General features: G+C 39.2%; 1 protein-coding gene across 15 annotated transcripts in view; it reads right to left on the reverse strand.

Moving 5' to 3' along the window:
• Positions 1-18739, reverse strand: part of PARD3 (par-3 family cell polarity regulator) — a 442615-nt gene that overhangs the window by 104503 nt on the left and 319373 nt on the right. For 8 of the 15 annotated variants that reach the window (XM_041408607.1, XM_041408606.1, XM_041408605.1 and 5 more), the window contains one exon: positions 10878-10988. The exons of 3 other annotated variants lie outside the window; for them this stretch is intronic. In XM_041408607.1, coding sequence (XP_041264541.1) covers positions 10878-10988 — 111 coding nt within the window. Of the gene's footprint in view, positions 1-8660; positions 9059-10877; positions 10989-12861; positions 13996-18739 lie in introns of those variants that run through there. 4 more of the 15 variants (XR_005952971.1, XM_041408609.1, XM_041408610.1 and 1 more) reach the window with 4 other exon arrangements.

Consider the following 18739-nt stretch of genomic DNA (forward strand, 5'->3'; position numbering starts at 1 on the left):
AAGACTCATGAGTTTAACTTCAATCCCTTCTTAAGTAAACTACTCGTAAGCACAGAGGAGATAATGGGACAAGCAGTAGCCACCATAGAGTTATCAAGAACAGATGTGGCTAGAGTCAGTCAGATTCCCTTCTAAAACACGGGAAATGGCCTTGTGAACAGAGCAGAAACAGTCCCAGGCTAAGAAAAACAACTATGGGATAAATGCAATAGGTTGAACAAGGCTGCTCCTACAGAGTATCTAGAGAATAGATTCACAGTCACCAGAATGGACAGACTGACATATTTTCTATGTGGATCACTCAGAATTTACTCAGTTTTTCATTATTAATTAGGACACTACTGAATCTGCAGAAAACCCAGATGAAGGAACTTTGGAGGAAAGGATTAAGATTTCAAATGTCCTTGAAATACAGAGTAGACTACAAAAACAGAATTAACTTAAATAACAGCAACTAGAAGGTAATTTACATAGTTCAAATAAATAAACAATCAATTAAAAGTAGAGAAAAAAAATCTATGAGTTGCTTTTTCAAGAATGGATCTGGAAGTTCTTCTGGGTAACATATATGAGTCGGCAACATCAAGCTGTTTGGGGAAGAAAAAGACAGAGTGGGGACATAACAGCAGTCTGCAAACACCAGAGGAAAAGAATAATGTGTTAGGTATTTAACTGAATCAAGAATAATTAAGATATTGTGAGCAGGACAACTTCCTATACAAAAGGCAGTGGAAAAGACTGCCATAGGAAGCTGTGGAGTTTATTGTAAACTAAGGAAAAGAAAAAAAAAAAACCAAAAAAAACCCAGGATCAAACAAACATCTTGCAGGAATGGCATACCCTGCAGATACTACCTTGAAAAAGTGACATGGTCTCTCTTAAAGATCTGTAATTCTGCACCTACATAGAAATTTTACATACATATATTTCCTACGCACTGGTTTTACAACAGCTGAGAAATATAACAAGGACTACATTTTTTTCATTTAAAAGGCTGCCCATCATCTCTAAATTAAAGAAATGTATCTACATAATCAGACAGTCTTAATTTTCTTTCTCCTTCAACAATCACAGCCTATCTGCCAATTAGAATATGTGATAGTACTTACTGTCTCTCTGAAGATCCCCCCTCCTCAAATCAGAAGAGATGCATGAGAATTTCAAAAACGTTTAATGAGCTACAACCCAGGAGGGCTGCAGTTAAAAAAGAAAAAAAGGTGAAGGATAAAGGTGATAAGGTGATTACTTTAAGTGCCCTAATATATTAAGGAGAGAACATTATGCTCATTTTTATAAGGAGTTATATTAAAGAAGGCTATTAAAGAAGGCAGCAAAATACAAATGAAGACGTAAAGAAATGAAAAAATGCAGGAGAGAAAGTAAATATTATGCATATGAGCAGGTGAAGTGCAAACACCAATTTGAAATCAAGTGACATTGATGAAACTAAAGGAGACATTAAAATTATTTCCTCTAACCTTGTGGAATCTCATATATTTCACCCCCATCCTTCCTTATCACCTGACCTTCTTGATTCACCCTTTGTTTTTACAAAGTGAAGACACGTCCATGTCAGCAGGTTTGTCAGTATTTCAAACCTGCTTTCTTGGATGTTGCAGCAAGCAAGTGAAAATCCTTGCTTACTTTGGGTTAAAAAATTTGCAAATTATCTTACTTACGCTTCAATGGAGCCTTCAGCCTACTTTGCAGTTAACAGTCTGCCACATTTTAGGGTGGAGGGTTTGCCTGCTGTGCTTTTTTGAAAGAATATGTTTCAACCAAAGGAGAATGTTGCAGGTACACAGGCAGCATAGGTCCTCCTGTCTCCAAAACAAACACTACCTTGACTGAAATTTTCTGTTCTTATTTTCATGTCTGATCCAAGGATCAGTGACCCCAGCAGTGGAAGGTCACCCAAATGAGCAAATGAGACTGTTACCCTGCTGGGAACCATGTTTCATCAAAGAACATCATTGCTGTCTGAAAGTAAAATGGAAATTAGTTTTTCTTTTGCATAACAAAACTGGCCAGAAAGGCTGATATTTACACCTATGACAACAGGTCCCCCATCATTAGATTACCTTAGCTCTAATCTCCTATTTAGCTCTTCTGCTGGACAGAAGTAGAAAGAAAAAGATCATGATATTCGACTATTGCTGAAACATAACATTGCTGAAACACAAGCTCCTACTTTCCTCCCTCCTTGCTTTAAGGGCTCTGGCTTCCTCCTTCATGCAGACTTGCTTGGACCATTTCTTCCCATACTTTTTTTTTTCCCCAACTGGAGAACAATTTCAGAAAGAAGCACTGGTGGGTACCATCTGAATTCTGCAGCTAGATGTGTAAGGAGCAGCTGTTCCCTTGTGTGCAAGAGGCAAATGACATTGGCAAACCACACTTCAAATGGTACCATACATCTTACCATGAATCAAATCAGTCATTCCCAGGTACTGCAGGCAGCAGCTGCAGGTCGAGCTACAATACTCTTACCAGTTGGTTGAGCTGAGCCTATCCACCAGCCATGCTCCTCTAGCTGAAGCCTAGTAACAAAAGCTAGCAGAAAATTCTGCTGCCAGCTCTATTTCAGGTCCATTGCTCTGTGTTTCTAGAGTACTGCGTATAAAATAGCCTAATCTGGAAGATGGAAAACGAAACAGGATGAAGCAATGAAAAACCTCACAACAAAGCAAGGATTATGTGAATCTCATACACTGAAGATGAAAGAAAAGGAAAAGAGAAAAAACCCCAAACCAATAAAGAATACAGCTTATAAGTCAGTATCTTAGCTCAGGACCCTCAAATTCACATCTACAACACCTCTGAGGATTCACTTCCAAAACCTCACTGGGTCACAGTACTGAGAGCACAAATCTCTAGCGTGGCCAGAAACAGAGCCAGCTCTCTCATAACTCCTAAAAGGTTTCTTCTAGCAACTGGTCACAAAATAAAGGTTGCAGCTGTAGTGTGGAGGGAGGATGGATCTGCCCGTTACAAAGGCATCATTAGGCGTCTTTCTGGCTAGTCAAATACTTGCTGTTACATTTAAGAATTAGAAAAAGGAGTAGGATTAGTGCCTTGTTTTACTGTCAAACAGAGTCCTGTAGTGCACTGTGGAAAACCTGACAGGTTTTCAGTTCTGTTCAATTCAGCAAGAATAAGTTCAGTAAGTTAGTAACTATGATACAGCTATTTTAATTCTCAAATAAGTCTTTGCCACAGTAACTCTGCCACTAAAGGAGAATTCATATGACATCAGAGGACATGCTGCTGCCTTAGCCTGAAGTTCCTGGCATTCTAAAGTGAAACATTTTAGTGTTCTTACTTTGAACTTATATGTCTAAGAGAGTAGTGAATTTATATGACCTACAAGACACCTTAAACTAATTCATAACACAGAATATTATAAAGACCACCTAAATTATGTTTTTTTCAATATATTGCAAGGGACTTGGCTAGACCTTGCCCAGTGCAATGTGCTGAATCACTACAGAAAAATAATAGAGAAAATATGTTTTAGCAGTCCTAAAGTCTCTATAATTACAATATGTAGCTAGAGAATATGTAGTGTTTTGTTTGAAAAACTATTCCAGTAACTATTATTCTACAAAGGTTTCAATTTACATAGCTCCTAAAGTCAGTATTTTTATGAAGTGGAATTGGCCTGAAATGTTTTTCCAAAGCTCAATATTCACATGCTTCACTTCTGTGTTCTCTTCCAAAAATTATTGCCATTGATTTTTTTTTTCATATCCTGCACCCTTATCCACTATACAAAAAACCAATGCCAAAAACAATGCTACAAATCTCCACGAAACTGAGACAAGAAGACCCCATCACAAAATAAGTGAGAATGAGAAACATATTGCTCTCATTTTCTGATCACTTAGGAATTTTTCCTCTCCTCTGTTACAGGATGGGAAGAAGATGAAAGTTTTAACGGAAAACTTCACTAATTACTTATATTCCGAATGTTTGCAGTAATAATGGTTTTAGATGTAACAGTTTTTCTCAAAGCTCTTATGTGGAACCAAAATACAGCAATAGTAAAAGTAAAGCTGAATCTTTGAGTTTTTCAAAAACACAGATAACTCTTAGACATTGTAAGAAACAAAAATCCTTTCCTTATCACAGTATGTTGTCTTTTTTTCTTAAAGTAAGATGAAACTGCTCAATGAAAATATTTTGCTTAAGGGGGTAAAAAGTTGGGGTTTTCCAATAAAAATATTATGGTCTCTCTGGGAAATCTGGAAAGACACCAAGACTGTCCTGCTGTTCAGCCCCCTACTCCATCTGATACTTTAACAGTTCCAGATGGCCTTTACTACAGGATGACCTTCCCTCTATTCTTTTATTATGACCTTTGGGTCACAAATTATCTATAGGATGCTGCTGTCACTCTGTAAGACACTGCTGTACTCTTTCATCTAAAGAATAAAGATGCTTAACATTAAAACTCATCTTTGTTAGGCTGACCTTCCAATGATGATCAAACCAGACAGTTATTCCAATCAATGTCATTGCTGCAGAAAATATGTTTCATTTTTTGCAACACTGACATTAAGAAACTAAGGCACGGTTTTAAATCAAATCACTTTTGCAATTCTACTTGGTTGGAGAGCATAGCCTGTTATACTCATCTAAAATATTAAAAATATTGCTGCAACAGTTTTGATGAGTTACATTGATTAGAAGGATGTGGTGGGTTTGTTTTTTGTATATTACTGATGTGGTTTTCATCCCAATGTCATTGATAGGAGGTAATAAAACTCAGTGTAGGTTTTATTAATTATTTCTTTCTCTATCATCACTAACAGAACACATTGAACTCACATAGGAAAGAATAATAAATAGTCCCAATGTACTAAATAAAGTAATAAGGTTAATTTCTTTCCTGCTGTCAGTAAATTCATGTTAGCAGTCTCTCGTCAGCTTGACATCAATTAATGATTTTAATTCCAGACTCTTGTCACAGTACTCACCACCCTTTCGTCTAATTAAAATGGATGATGCATGATGAAGGGAAAACACAAGACTTCTGTTCTTGTTGTAACATTTCTATTCATTAGTATACTTTTACAACAAAGGGCTTGTGGCTTTAATGGTACTAGAGAAGGATGAAGAGAAGTTCATTACATGTTAGAGATAAAGACCCATATACCCTTAGGAAAATACAATACAGGAAGCATTTTATGGAATAACCGAATCCTTCGGGGGGGGGGGGGGGCAGAAGGGGTTATCAGTCTTATTTTAACTATTAATGAACAGGCAGAATGTTTCCCCCTAAATTTAGGACAAATAACGCGTGAACGACACCCACTCTACTCGCAGCCTTGTTTACATCCGCACCAAAAAAAAAAAAAAAAAAAAAAAAAAAAAAAAAAAAAAAAAAAAAAAAAAAAATGCTGTCAGACTGAGCTCCGAAAGTAACAGCAAATCTGGCAGGGCAGGACAGACGCCTGACCCGCCTGCCCGGGCAGCGCCTCCGCGCCGTCAGCATCGCCCCCTCCGCGGCCGCTCAGAGCCATCCCCGGCCGTCCAAAGGCATCCCGGCCGCCCAGAGCCATCCCCGGCTGTCCCCAGCTGACACCGGCGCCGGGCGCGGCCGCACGGAGCGATCCCGGCGGGGCCGGGCCGGGCCAGGCCGGGCCGGGCCTGCAGCGCCGAGCCCGCAGCTCCCCCTCCCGGCCCCGCCGCTCCCCAGGCACCTCCCGCGCCGGGAACGGGCGGCACTCGGGGCACAGCGACGGCAGAATCGTGTAAATGTAGCTCCCTTTGTAACCCAGAAGAACAAAAGGTCGTGTTTTCCGAATGAGAAAGGGGGGAAACCAGCACAGCAGGAGGTTTCTGGTCCAGACGGGAGCTATTCTCATGCGCGTACCCATCGCTTGCCGCGTTAACTCCTCAGCCAGCACAGCACAGGATGCGATTGTACAGCTGCTGCCACAGAGCAGAGCGGGCCCCCGGCTCCACAGGCCCCATCTGACCGCTCTATCGCCCTCCCAGCATCTCCGAAGCCTCTGTCACAGCACTTCCACCAGCACAACGCTTTAATTCTCTCCCAAAAGGTTTCTCCTTATCTCCTCAAAACTGATCCTCCCAACACAGGTGTTTAAGCACTTGATTTTGCATCCGTTTCAGTGGAAGTTGAGGAAGAATACAATACTAAGATTAAAACACTTTTATGGTAACACAGAGATTTACAGAACATTAGTAAAGCTCTTAAATCAGTGTATTAACCAAACAGAGAGAATATCCTCTAGACTTTGCTTCCAAGAGGAGAAGTGCCTCTAGAGGCGGATTACAGCATAAGCACTGTTTGCCCACAGATGGATAACAAACTCTGAATCATGAGATTACATGAGAATTGCAACTTTCATCTTTTAAGCATTATCCAGCAGTGAAGCATGCTGGATTCAGATGAATTTCTTAAAAACTTCACAAAGAGGTACATTTAGTTCATTCCTCTGTTATCTGCTACTCGGGTACAAAGAGTAAAGTTGCTCAGGTCAGGGAGAACTTTCTTTGCTAAAGGAAGTCAGTCCAAGGCTGAGGATCGCCGGCACATATGGCCTGGCCATGTGTGCCAAGAACTGCACATGCCTGTGCTAAAGAAGGGAAGACCACAGGCAAAGGTTTTGGATTTGCTGACAATGTATTTTGTAATGAACACAAAGCTGAAATGGAAAGAAAAGGAATGAGAAGATTAAAAAAAAAAAAAAAAAAAAAAAATTGAAGGAAAAATGCAAGGGTATGGAAGAGGGAGAAACAAAGATATCAGAACCTGCTGTTTGGAGGGAAGTTTCTGTCCAGCAAAGACTATCAATAACAACCAGAAGATAAAAGCAGTAGGTTTTTTGAGTAATTCTGTCTTCATGTCTCCTAAGAAAGAGACTACACTGAAGGGCCTTGAAGAATTCAGAAAACATTTCAGGGCAATCGGGTGGCAGGATATCAATGGACACACTGGCTAAATATTGAGCAAACCTACTCTGGGAGGCCTTCAAAGACCAGATGTAGAGGGTTTCTAGATTGGAAAGATCTGTGGGCTTCCAGAGGTTTAGATGCAGCAGCACAGCACAAGGTGACCACCCATATGAACTGATTCCTCTTGGTCACTGACAGAAGTTTCAAAATCTCCTTTTAAGACTATCCAATGTCTGTGTAAAACATTTGGAAGCATCTCTAAAAGCTCAAGATATTCCACACATCTCCAGTCTGCAAAATCCAAGAGATCTTAGGAAGATATGCAAACCACAGGTACATCAGGAGACTCTGGAGTTGATAAAAGACCTTCTCTAACAGAAGCACGAAGACCCAAGGCTGTTTTCTCAGCCCGTCCATGTGAATGTAGCATCTCAGTGGCACCCAGTTTGAGCAGTCCAGTGATAGACAGACAAGATGACCACACAGCAAAGAGGGACTCCAAATTAGCATATATGTAAAACAGCTGTGATGTGGCATAGGACCAGAGCTAATTTGGTTCTTATTCAGCTTCCTCAAGACTACATTATAGACTCTTTCTTAGGAGACTCAAGGCCACAGTCAGAAAGCTTATTATTGCCCAGTCTTACCTCAAGTTTTGACTGGTGCCACTGCTGGGGAGAGCCCTTTCTAACAGCACAGCAGAGCCCAGCCAGATTTTAAGATCAGTGCTTGGCAGATACTCAAGGATAATGCAAGCAGACTTGTTTTTGTGCAGTAAACCAGTGTTAAAGCATAGTGACAAGGGCCAGTGTTCTATGGCCTTGGATAAACTTGTTCCAACATTTGGAGGATTTACAAATAGCAAGTATTTTACAGAATTTTTGAAATGACTACTGGGTGGTCTCATCAAGTACACCCCTAATTGTTCCAGTATTCCTTGTCATTGAAAGCTGGCTGTATTTTCAACTAGATAACTTCCTTTTTCAATCAAAATTACTTAGAGATTGTCAGTAAACATGCACCTTGTACATATATATCCAGCATACATAGGATGTAGCTTAAGAGATACTGTCCTTAATAAAAGAATAACAGAATCAAGAAATTATTATTAATAATATATTTATGAAAGGGCATTTTATTAATTTCATCATGGTAAGCTGAAACGCATTAATTTTCTTATTTGTCTCATAATCCATATGAATGCTAGGTTTTAAAGAAAATACTATTGTAAGCACAATACTATTAAAATTAATAATTCCATAAAATTGTGGGCATGATTGATTTTTTAATGGACTGTTCACTTGTTCTCTGACCCCTCTAAGGATTTTTGCTCCTAGTCTCTCATACATAGTAAATTAATTAAATCCAACCTATTTCCCCAAAGCATTGCATCATTTTAGAGGTACACAGTATCAAATACCAAGTAAAATAGAACAAGTGAATTGCACTGCTAAAAAAATTGAGAAGACAAAAACCCACAGAAAACAAAGTTAAAAGAGCAGCTATTATGAGCCAACACTGACAGTAATATTTTACTCTGTCTCCTAGTAAACATTTTGAGGGATTGTTCAGTTAATTTGCAAGAGTACTCTTCAATTAACAGCATGTATCTAACATCATTATTTTACAGGATCAAAAGGAAACTCTGCAATCTAACTGCAAAAACATTCAGTCTCTATGGACCAAATCAACATCTGATTGTTTTAGAAACATAAGGAAGCACCTCACACATTCGGTTGCTATTTTATTATCTTTTATTAGTTGTACATGCGACTGCCCCAAAGAAGTTGCATTCTCTTATAGACATAACACAAAGGAAAGCAAATACACAGGGAAAGAGAATAATGGGAGGATAAGGACCCATGTTACTGTAACATCAAGCTGTTATGAAGTTCTGGCACATGCATTTTCTGCAGTTTCAGTGAACATATAAAATTCCTTTTATGACACATGAGGAGTGAGATTCCAGGAAAGATTCAAATTGGTTAGCATAACTTGATGGACAGGGATTAGATTTTGCTCCATGCATTGGGGGCTGTACAAATAATTTCATAATTCTACCTTGGTACCCAGCGTGACTATTGCAACCTCTCTTACATCATCACATGGACAGTCTATACTCTGACCATTCTTACTGAGAGAGACAGAGAGACACAGAGAGACAGAGAGAGAGAATGAAGAGAGAGAAAATGTTACTAACCCAGGCGTCAAGTCTTTCTTCTTTTTATACATGTATACAGCTGATTTTCTGTGGACCTAATGTTCCTAAGAAACCCTAAGGGCCAGGTGGGGCTCAGCAGTGTGTGAAGCCAGGGCACAGTGTGGTGCTTCTCTGGCCAACCATCCCCTGCCCTGAGCTGGGCAGAGCAACCAAGGCAGCTTTCCATGGCTCTGCATTCCTGGCATGAGCTCTGTGGCTGCTCTATCCATGAGAAGGAAGTTGGCTACACAAACACCCTCATCATTTATTTCCTTCAATTCCAGCCTTCCTCTTTACCATTTAATCTGAAAGCACTTTACTTTTAAAAACAGCAACAACTTTAATGACCCTCCCTCAATTTGTTAAAAAACAAAAAATAAATACCAATCAGACTAGCAAAAAACATCTAGGCACTGTAATTCAGCCACCTTCTACAATCAGAATGGAGGGACAAAGACAAGAATAAATTTTTATATCAATTTATGATAGTATATCTGCTAAAGAGTAAAAAATTTCCCATGATGTAATCTAAACAGATGGTCATAAATGCTAAAGTTTCTGGAGTTTAACAAGTTAAGCCAATAAACACACACTCCCACCCTGTCTTTACTTTAAATCACTCAACCCTAAAAGAATGGAAAGAAACCATTTTAGGTTCAACTGAGGAGTCTACACAAGAGTTACAGGGGCTCTCTATTATACAGTGGCTCTAATATTCTCTATTAAGCTGTTAATGATGAAGCCACCATTCATGAACTTTTGCTCTTATTTGCAGAAGACCAAGGTGCGTAGAGATGATTGTTAAAGAGATGATTATGATTAATTAGTGATATCTCTCTATAAGGACAAAAAAATTTCCCTGCAGAGTTTCTGCATCAATCCTAAATTTATGGTGAGCTATAGCATGATTTTTAGATAAATAATTCTAATGCATAGTTTACTTTCACTGCTAAATGTGTCTGAATATATTTACCATTCAGCAATCAAACTTTGTAAAGTTTGTCTCCTTACTGCATTGATGTCTACTCAAAGAGGTTCTCTCTCAACTCACATCTCGAAGCATAAGTTAACTGATAACATACGCTTTTCAAGATTTTGACTAAGTTGATCTGAGTGACACCAGAGTAAGGCCCCAAATATCTAGGACTACAAGAGATAGGATGAAAAGTAGACTGGAAATATTGAGAAGAGAATATGACATATATTTATACAGGGTTTTTTTATGTTAATGGAAGCTGACAAGGAAAAATAGAGGTGCTCACCACTCATTTTTATAATTAGCAGTTTAATATATATATCATTCCATAAACAGACTGCATGGCACATAAATAGACTGAACTCCAGTGACAAATATACTGGTAAGCATAATTTTATGTTTCTCCTAAATTTATCAATGAAAAATCTAGATATGCAAAACTCTGAAGAAAAATACAAAACATACTTCATTCTATATAAATATTTGTTTTCTGAAAATGTCAATAATATCAGTTATATAATATATAGAGAAAGCATTTCATTTTATTACTTCAGTCTCCTAAATAAGAAAGAGAGCTCTGCGTCTATAAAAGATGCTTAACACAGCCAAAGGAGCTGTTCATCCTAATGTCCAAAATAAATCCAGCTTTGTCTTGTTATTTAAAATATATAAACATATCAACATGTGGAAAATTTCATCAGTGAAAATTGTACTTCAGTTATTTAATTTAAAAAACAAACTCTCTCTATCAATGTTTAAGCAAATACTGAAGTCTACCTCTCCTGTTCTTGCTTCATTCGTATTCTCTCCTCTTCTGAAGTAAGAGCTTCCTGCACTTTTATTTTACCAGTTTTCTCACTCTTGTCATCTTTGCGATGTTTGCCAAACCTGTTAATAACACACAAAAAAAGAATCTAACTTGTGACATGAACAAAACTGTATTTTCCTTCTTCCATGACAAAGAGAGTTCTCCAAGAAGGACTGCTGGGAAACCAGGAATGGAAAGTGCAAAGACCTTGGAATCTTAATTTTTAGTATTTTCAGGCTACTTCCAGGTTGTTGCGGTTTTTTTGAATACTTTTTAAATTTTTACTTTCATTTCACTCCTCTTGAAAGTTAATAGAATTCCTCACTGAAGAACACAACAAACAAAAAAATAATAATTGGACCACATTTCCCTTTTTTGCCAGGATTTTGGGGCCGCTATTCTTAAACAGACAGTCAAACCATGTTTTAGAACCGCCCAAGGACACAGCTCAGGTTTACATTAAGCAAAGGCTTCCCCACTTTGGAGAGGAGAGAGGGAGCTGCAGGTCTGACAGCTCCCAGGGCAGCACCAGCCCCCACAGCTCACAAAGGGCCATTTTGGGGCCGCTATTCTTAGACAGTCAAACCATGTTATTCTTAGACAGTCAAACCATGTTTTAGAACAGCATCTCTGCGCAAGGACACAGCTCAGGTTTGCATTAAGCAAAGGCTTCCCCACTTTGGAGAGGTGAGAGGGAGCTGCAGGTCTGACAGCTCCCAGGGCAGCACCAGCCCCCACAGCTCACAAAGGGCCGTTTCACCCCACAGAGGACATCATTCAAAACTGTCAATTTATTCTTTTTCAGCACCAGGGGTTCTTATTTAAACTTTATTACTCATTACGGTTTCCCCAGGGGTGTTCCAGTGTGGCAGGGTGAATGCAGGGATGGAGCTGTCTGGGCTGCCCTAGACAGAGGCAGGTGCTGCCAACCCAGGGTTTGCCCTCTTCACACCTCCTCCTCCCCTCTAAAGGCTACATTTCGAATTTATTAAGTTTCTTCCATATTTGCACATTCCACTGTTTTCTTTAAACTTTCAGGGAGTGAAGAATTTGGCATTTGAGACACTCAGTTATTATTAGGACAAAATTATTCTTAATTCTCTATTCTAGAAGGAGTGACTTTCGTATAGAGTGAACCAAACAAACACTTTCGTATAACCTTTAAATAGATCTAAACTTTAGATGAAAATTTTCTATTCAAGGCAGAAGGGCTAACACGTATCTGTTAAACCGTATATATACCAATTAAATGTGGCATCATTTATCACACCAAAGGCAGCAAGAATTTTACTTTTTTTTATACCAAATGCTGATCTGAGAGCTGACTGACACTGTGGCACTTCACACTCAGGTTCACGTCAAAAGTGAAATTAAAGCACTGAGACTTGCAATCAAACATGTCTAGCAATAGTGCCAACAGGACACCACAAATGCTGATGGACAGTGAAATAAACCACAGAGCTCTTAAAGCATCCTTCTGACCTTTAATGTAACATCTTTAAAATATTTAGAGCTCACCAGGCAGTTGTAATATTTTGATATTTATAATATTTTGATTCTAGGACAAAGCCATTGCATGGGTTGAAGATATACCACAGAGCAACCCTGCAGAATGATTAATTTCTGACAATTCAATCAGGAGATATTATTTATTTATATTGTGTAATCATGTTTACGGCTCTTAGGGCAGCTCTTTAAAACCAAAACACAAAAATACAGCATGGGAGCATGTACATAAGCTTTAAACTGTCTTCCCATTCTCCACACATATTGCTCATTTCCAAAGTAATTCAGGCATCTGAAAACTAAAACTGTTATTAAGAACCACCTGAAAGGGGATAGGTAGAGGACATGATGAGGTTAAGAAATAAAATAGGGTCTAAAGTTAAAGTCTCTGATTTTATAATGTTATACATGAAACTTAAATTCAAAACACCAACAGGTATATTTTAAAACATCCACCTATTTATTAGAGAGTAATCAAAACCATTATACAAGGCATTTACATATATGACACAAGAGATTCAAATCAAGTTCTGCATGTTGTACACCAGACAAAAGAGATTGTTTAATTTAAAATAGCCCTAAAACCTTAGCCCAGAGAGGAGCTTTGGCAGAAAAACCGTGGAACTGAGCCACTCTACCCTGATACACAGAGAGTGCCTGAGGTGGCAGCATGGGTCTGACCGACAGAACATGCAGAGCTGTGAGGAGACAAGCAACATATGTGTCACTCTAGCACAGCATCTCTGAGATGCTCACATTTGCTTCCGTCTCTTGTCCTTCCTCAACCCATTTAAAACATCAGATAAAGCACAGGAATCAAACTCTGGAGTACCCAGTTTATTTTTGAAAAATAAATAGTTGTTTAAAAAAATTGGGGGGAAGAAAAAAATTGAATTAGTTATTGCCCATTAGGTTTTGGCAGCAAAACAGAATTTCTGCCACCATAAATCAATTCATTGCAAGTATGAACAGATATAGAGCGAAATCAATACCTTATTAAAAAAATAAAGTACACAGGAAATTTCTAATAATCATTGTAAGCAATCTAGTAAATGTCTGGTCAGGCTGCATGGTTGTGAGGAGAGCATTTCCAACGTTAACGTGTAATGCAAACATAGCAGAATTCAATGGTTTGAATTTGCAGATCCAACCACGCAGGTCCAGAGCACACAGAGCTCATGTGCATTCCCACAGAGGCAGAGGTGGGCACCACACATGGAGCTCTTGGAGCGCTTGGCGCAGCGCCAGGGTTCAGTTTGCTTTGAGTCATGAGCAAGTTCTTCTCTTCTCTTCTTCTCTTTCAGGGTTTTCTTCCAGTCATCTGGGAATTAATGTTCCTTCTGCCCCTGAGGACCATCCTGATGAAAGTCTCTGGAAGACAGCTCTGGTTGTTTCCCAGGCATTTCAGAGGGTGACCACACTGTTCCCACTCTGACCGGAGACTTCCCATCTCTGGCAAGCTCAGTGGTCATCCCAGCAGTGGACAGCCTGGCAGAGTATGAACCATGGTGGTCTTGCACAGGTGCCTTCTCTGGACTTTGTCACCCGCAGAAGTGATCTATCTGCCATAATCACCACTGCCTGTAACAAGTTCAGCAACGTTAACCACACTGTCCCTGCACTGGAACCTGGAAAAAAAACCACCATCCTCCCCCTCCCTGATTGTGGCTTCATGTTTCTAGTACAACGCACGGTTGTGTTGCTTGTGGCTTAGCAGTCACAAAGCTTTGAGAAGACAGCATCTCAAGAAGATGCTGAGAGAGCTACCAAGCAATTGAGAAAGGTGCTGAGAAGAACTGTGATGGAGATACATTTGTACACCCCCCACACCTCCTTTATTTCTGTAGGCGCAGTCACTACAAACATCATTCTAAGTCTTTGGTAAGATTACTCTTGCTAGCAGTAAATGTGTTTGTTATTTATGTCTATTAAAAGTGTTTGCTTCATGAAGTATGATTTACAGTCATAATGAAACCCACAGCCCAAATCAGCATCCTCTCCACCAAATTTACAGCAGACATTTATAAATTATTTATTTAACAGTCATTATCAAGCTAAGTTTAACTACAGAAATGCAACATCCAGCAATGCTAAGGCACACCATTAAAGCCAGCTGTTAAAACTCTCTCAGCTGTACTGTGGTGTGACTAGCTATTGACAGCTATTGAAAAGCACCTGTCCTAATTTCTTCAGGTAAATGTTTCCTACTCATATAAATGATGTTTCCTATTCATGAATATTAACCTGAACAGGACACTTAGAAATAACACTATTCAGACCACTGAAATTCAAGCAGTCTATGCGATATCCCTACAAAACATCAAAAACACATCCCACAGTTACTGTGCAGTGTCTCCACAGCCAGAGGCAAAGCCCTTTCTGCTAATGTGTGGTGGCCCTTGTTTAGCTGAGTGAGTCAAATGTCTGGGTCAGGTCCCCAGAATCATTGCTGGTATGTACAACACCCTGAATTGAATGCACTGGTTCAATGCAAAGGTCTGGCTTACCTTGTAAGGAGGTGAAAGTTTCACCTCCTTACAAAGGCAGCTCCTCCAGACCATGACTTGCCCCATGAGCATTATGTGTTTGACACCTTCCCTGCAAACCAGGCTTTGCATCGTTGTGAATCTTCTCTCTTTACTGCTCAGGTACTCAAAAGGAAGGAGAGATGGAATCAGAATATATGTTCTGTACATAACCCATGGCAAATTTGGAACCTTACTGCTTCCAACCTTACTGCTTCCTTACTATTTCTTCCATAATCCATATACTGAATGGCCTGGCACACCCACGTAATAAGCTCTCCTACTGAAGTGACTGCTCAGTCACTGGGAACAGCCTAAGACTGAAACTTGCAAAGTGCAATCAAAGATATCTCCCTTGTAAAGCAGAAATCACCATCCATTTGTGCTGTGTCAGACAGACTCCAGACTTTCACAAGGCCTTGAGGACACAGCCAGGTGCTGTGATCCCGGCCCTGGCTGCTCCCTCCCCAGACACAGGAGCAGTTTTCTGCTGTGTGCAGCTGGTTACAGAGTGCCTCAAGCACTTGGTGATTTTCAGGCTCTTGTCTGAACCTGAGATGGTCTCATTCTCACTGCTGGGGGCTGGCTGCTGGGATACTTGTTGCACTCTTACAAATGCAAATGAAATGACAACTTTCCTTCTGATACAGACATAAAAACTCCATCGCTCAGCATGTGCACAGCAACACTCCTTGCATTACTGAAAAGGAGGACAGTGCTTAAAAACAAAGGTAGAAACTACTGATTTTGGAATTAAAATCCAAAGCCATACAGAAAAGAAGCATCTGTGGCACTGATGTTCAGACAGTCTTGAGAATCTAATCCCAAGCCAACAATTTGACTGCAAGGTATAAAAGCCCAGCCTAAATCACTGTACAAGAAAACCAATGCACAGACACAAGCCACTACATGATGTGTAACCAGATTACACACACTGCCTCACCAAGCCACCATACTCATGAGGAAGACAGGTCTGTTCCAAAGCTTGAGCTGTACCAGCTACTCTGAAGCACCTGCAGCTACAGAAGCACAACACTGACCCATGGGCACCACGTACCTCAACCTCAATTCTTAGAAGCAAAACACAGATTATTATTACTCAAGAGTAGAAAATAAAAGAGAAAAAAAGAAGTGCACATTTTCCTCCAAAACACAAGTAATAAAAAAATTACCATTCTGTTGATAAATATCCTTTTACAGATATAGCTTAATACTTCGTTGAGGACATGAACTGTATGGTTATAGAATAATCTCTCCATAATACTAACAATGTTTACTTCATGTAACAGCTTGTTTATTCAGCAGCTCTCTCATTTAAACCCTGTTATAAAAAAGTATAGCTAAAAAGTAGTTTAATTTTATTTTGTAGCTGCACAAGCAAAGAAAAAACTTCTATGACTAACTGAGATACAGGTTGTAAATTAAAAATACCCTGTCTGTCCAAGAGTGTGAGAAATTGATGAAAGAGAGCAGCTGAAATCTTGTTCACTCTAATTGCCAAGATACTCCAGAGTTCTACTTAATTTATATCTCCTTAATTCTCCTTTTACATTAAGGGTTGGAGAAAGTTTCACGATAAGTGTTAATGCTCAAAGTCATACTCACAGAACCACAGACTTAATTCTTAAATTCAGCCAACAGGAATCACAGTAAGTGAAGAAATTAAAAATTGTAAGAGGACCATCTTTTAAATGTATGATCTCTAGTACATAACAGCCAAGTCAGATCAGAGGAAAGGATCATCCTCAGACCTCATTATACTGGTTTTTCACATTATTATTAATAAAAAGATGAGAACACAGACCTGTATGCCGTAAGCTTGACCCTCAAATTGGAAATCTCATGAACTTTGGATAATCTAATCAAACTAAAATGATGCCCAAACCTCTCTGTCAGCTGGCTCACTTTCAAGCTTACTTGCTTGAACGACTGCCACCAACTAGGAGGTGACCTAATCCAAAGTCTATCATGCTGAACAGAGAGGCACTGACTAACAAGTGCCTTCAGTGGCTTTGGGCCAGTGCATCAGAGCAACTGAACAATATGAGGCTCGACAGAGAAGACAGCTTAGCAGAACATTTAAAGAACAGGCTCAAGCTACAATATGATGCAATATATATAAAAAAATATGTGAAATGTACATAAAGTACACATGTAGACATAAAGAATATGTAAATGATTTTACAGAAATAGATATAAATACAGATAGGACAAGTGAAGCAAGAAGGATACACAAGTAACTACAGAAATTCCACATTTACAAGTTATCTCAAAAGTAGATTGAGTTTAAAGGAATATCTATCAGCATCCCTGATACAACAAAAATAATACACATGTAATCTGCTAAAAGGATTTTACTCTGATGCGTTACTGATGAGATCATTGTCGTCTGCCAAATCATCCACATATTTCATTAGAATAAAGAGCTACAGAAGAAACATGCATTAGTTGATTAATGAAAAAAACACAAAAATTGATTGAGACAAGTTCAGTAGCATTATGTTCCTTAATAGAAAAAAGACCATCATTAAAAATTAACAATTGGTAAGTGTCTTGAGCTATTTTGTCGGTGTTTTCTAGCTTCAAGGCATGCTCTTCTCCCCTTAGTAGCAAACACTATTCACACACACAGAGACACACATAATGTAAACACTGCTTCAACGATTTTGCAATGATTTTTTTTTCACCCCGCTGTATCAGCAAAATCATAAGACTTATATTGCAACATATTATTGGGACACATAAAACCATTATGTTGCTAAAAAAAAACCCCAAAACTAAAAATACAGCACACAAACAAAAGCCACCCTCTTTAGTGATGATCTGATGGTTTAGAAGATTTCCATTCCAAGCAAAATTGTGCAAGTGCTATTTTTAAAAACACGTTTTTAAGTGTAAACATTTATATATTGGCAATAGAAATAGCCTATTATCACACATTACTAATCAAATTAGTAGATCCAATTCTACTTGTTGGGAGGGAGAGGAATGACTGCTGGAGTGACTCAGCAGCAGCACTGTCCTGATTTGACACAAAAGCACTGCTGTGCAAGCACCTTGATGCAGGAGCTTGTGAGCATAATTAAAATAGACATTGATAACTTCATTTTCCATGGATCTCCTTGCAGATGTTAAAACTGATAAAGCAGCAATCCTTCTGGTGTAACATCCAGCAGAAGACCCCTGCCAGGAGGGTTCCTGTAGAACTCTACTGTCACAAACCAAGAAAAGCACATTACAAAAGGTCATAGGTAACTCAGGAAAATTAAGAATGCTCTAAAAAGGTACACTTGTATCTCCTCAGGCCAGTGATTTTGCCTTCAAGCAATAATGAAACTCACATGCTCAGCCACAAACACAGCAATTTAAAGCGCAGGAACCAAAGTGGCTGCTACTGCAAAATATCACTCCTTTGAAGTGCCCACCTCGGGCCTGAATACTGTAAAGCATGTGAAGTTCTTCTGAGTTCTATTCACACATTTTCTCCCAGCAGCCTCCATATCACTTTCCAAACATTAAAAAAACATTTTTCAGCCCCATTCAAGGGGGTGTTCCAGTACATCTCACCAAACTCAGTTTACTCAAAAAGAACAGATAGGACGTTTCACGTACAGCAGCGCCGGTGATTCCCACAACAACCTCCTGGAAAGAAGTGCAAACAACATGTGTGATCCATAACTGCTTCAGCCAGTGAAACGTAATCTGCCTGGCTTTGTGAACCACTATCCCAACTTCGAAGAAAATGGGTATGATGCCAAACTACAGACATGTCATGAGGTTTCTTTCTATTATTTTCCTAA

Source organism: Onychostruthus taczanowskii, unplaced genomic scaffold (genome assembly GCF_017590055.1).
Source record: "Onychostruthus taczanowskii isolate IOZ18803 unplaced genomic scaffold, ASM1759005v1 scaffold3, whole genome shotgun sequence".
NCBI lineage: Eukaryota > Metazoa > Chordata > Aves > Passeriformes > Passeridae > Onychostruthus > Onychostruthus taczanowskii.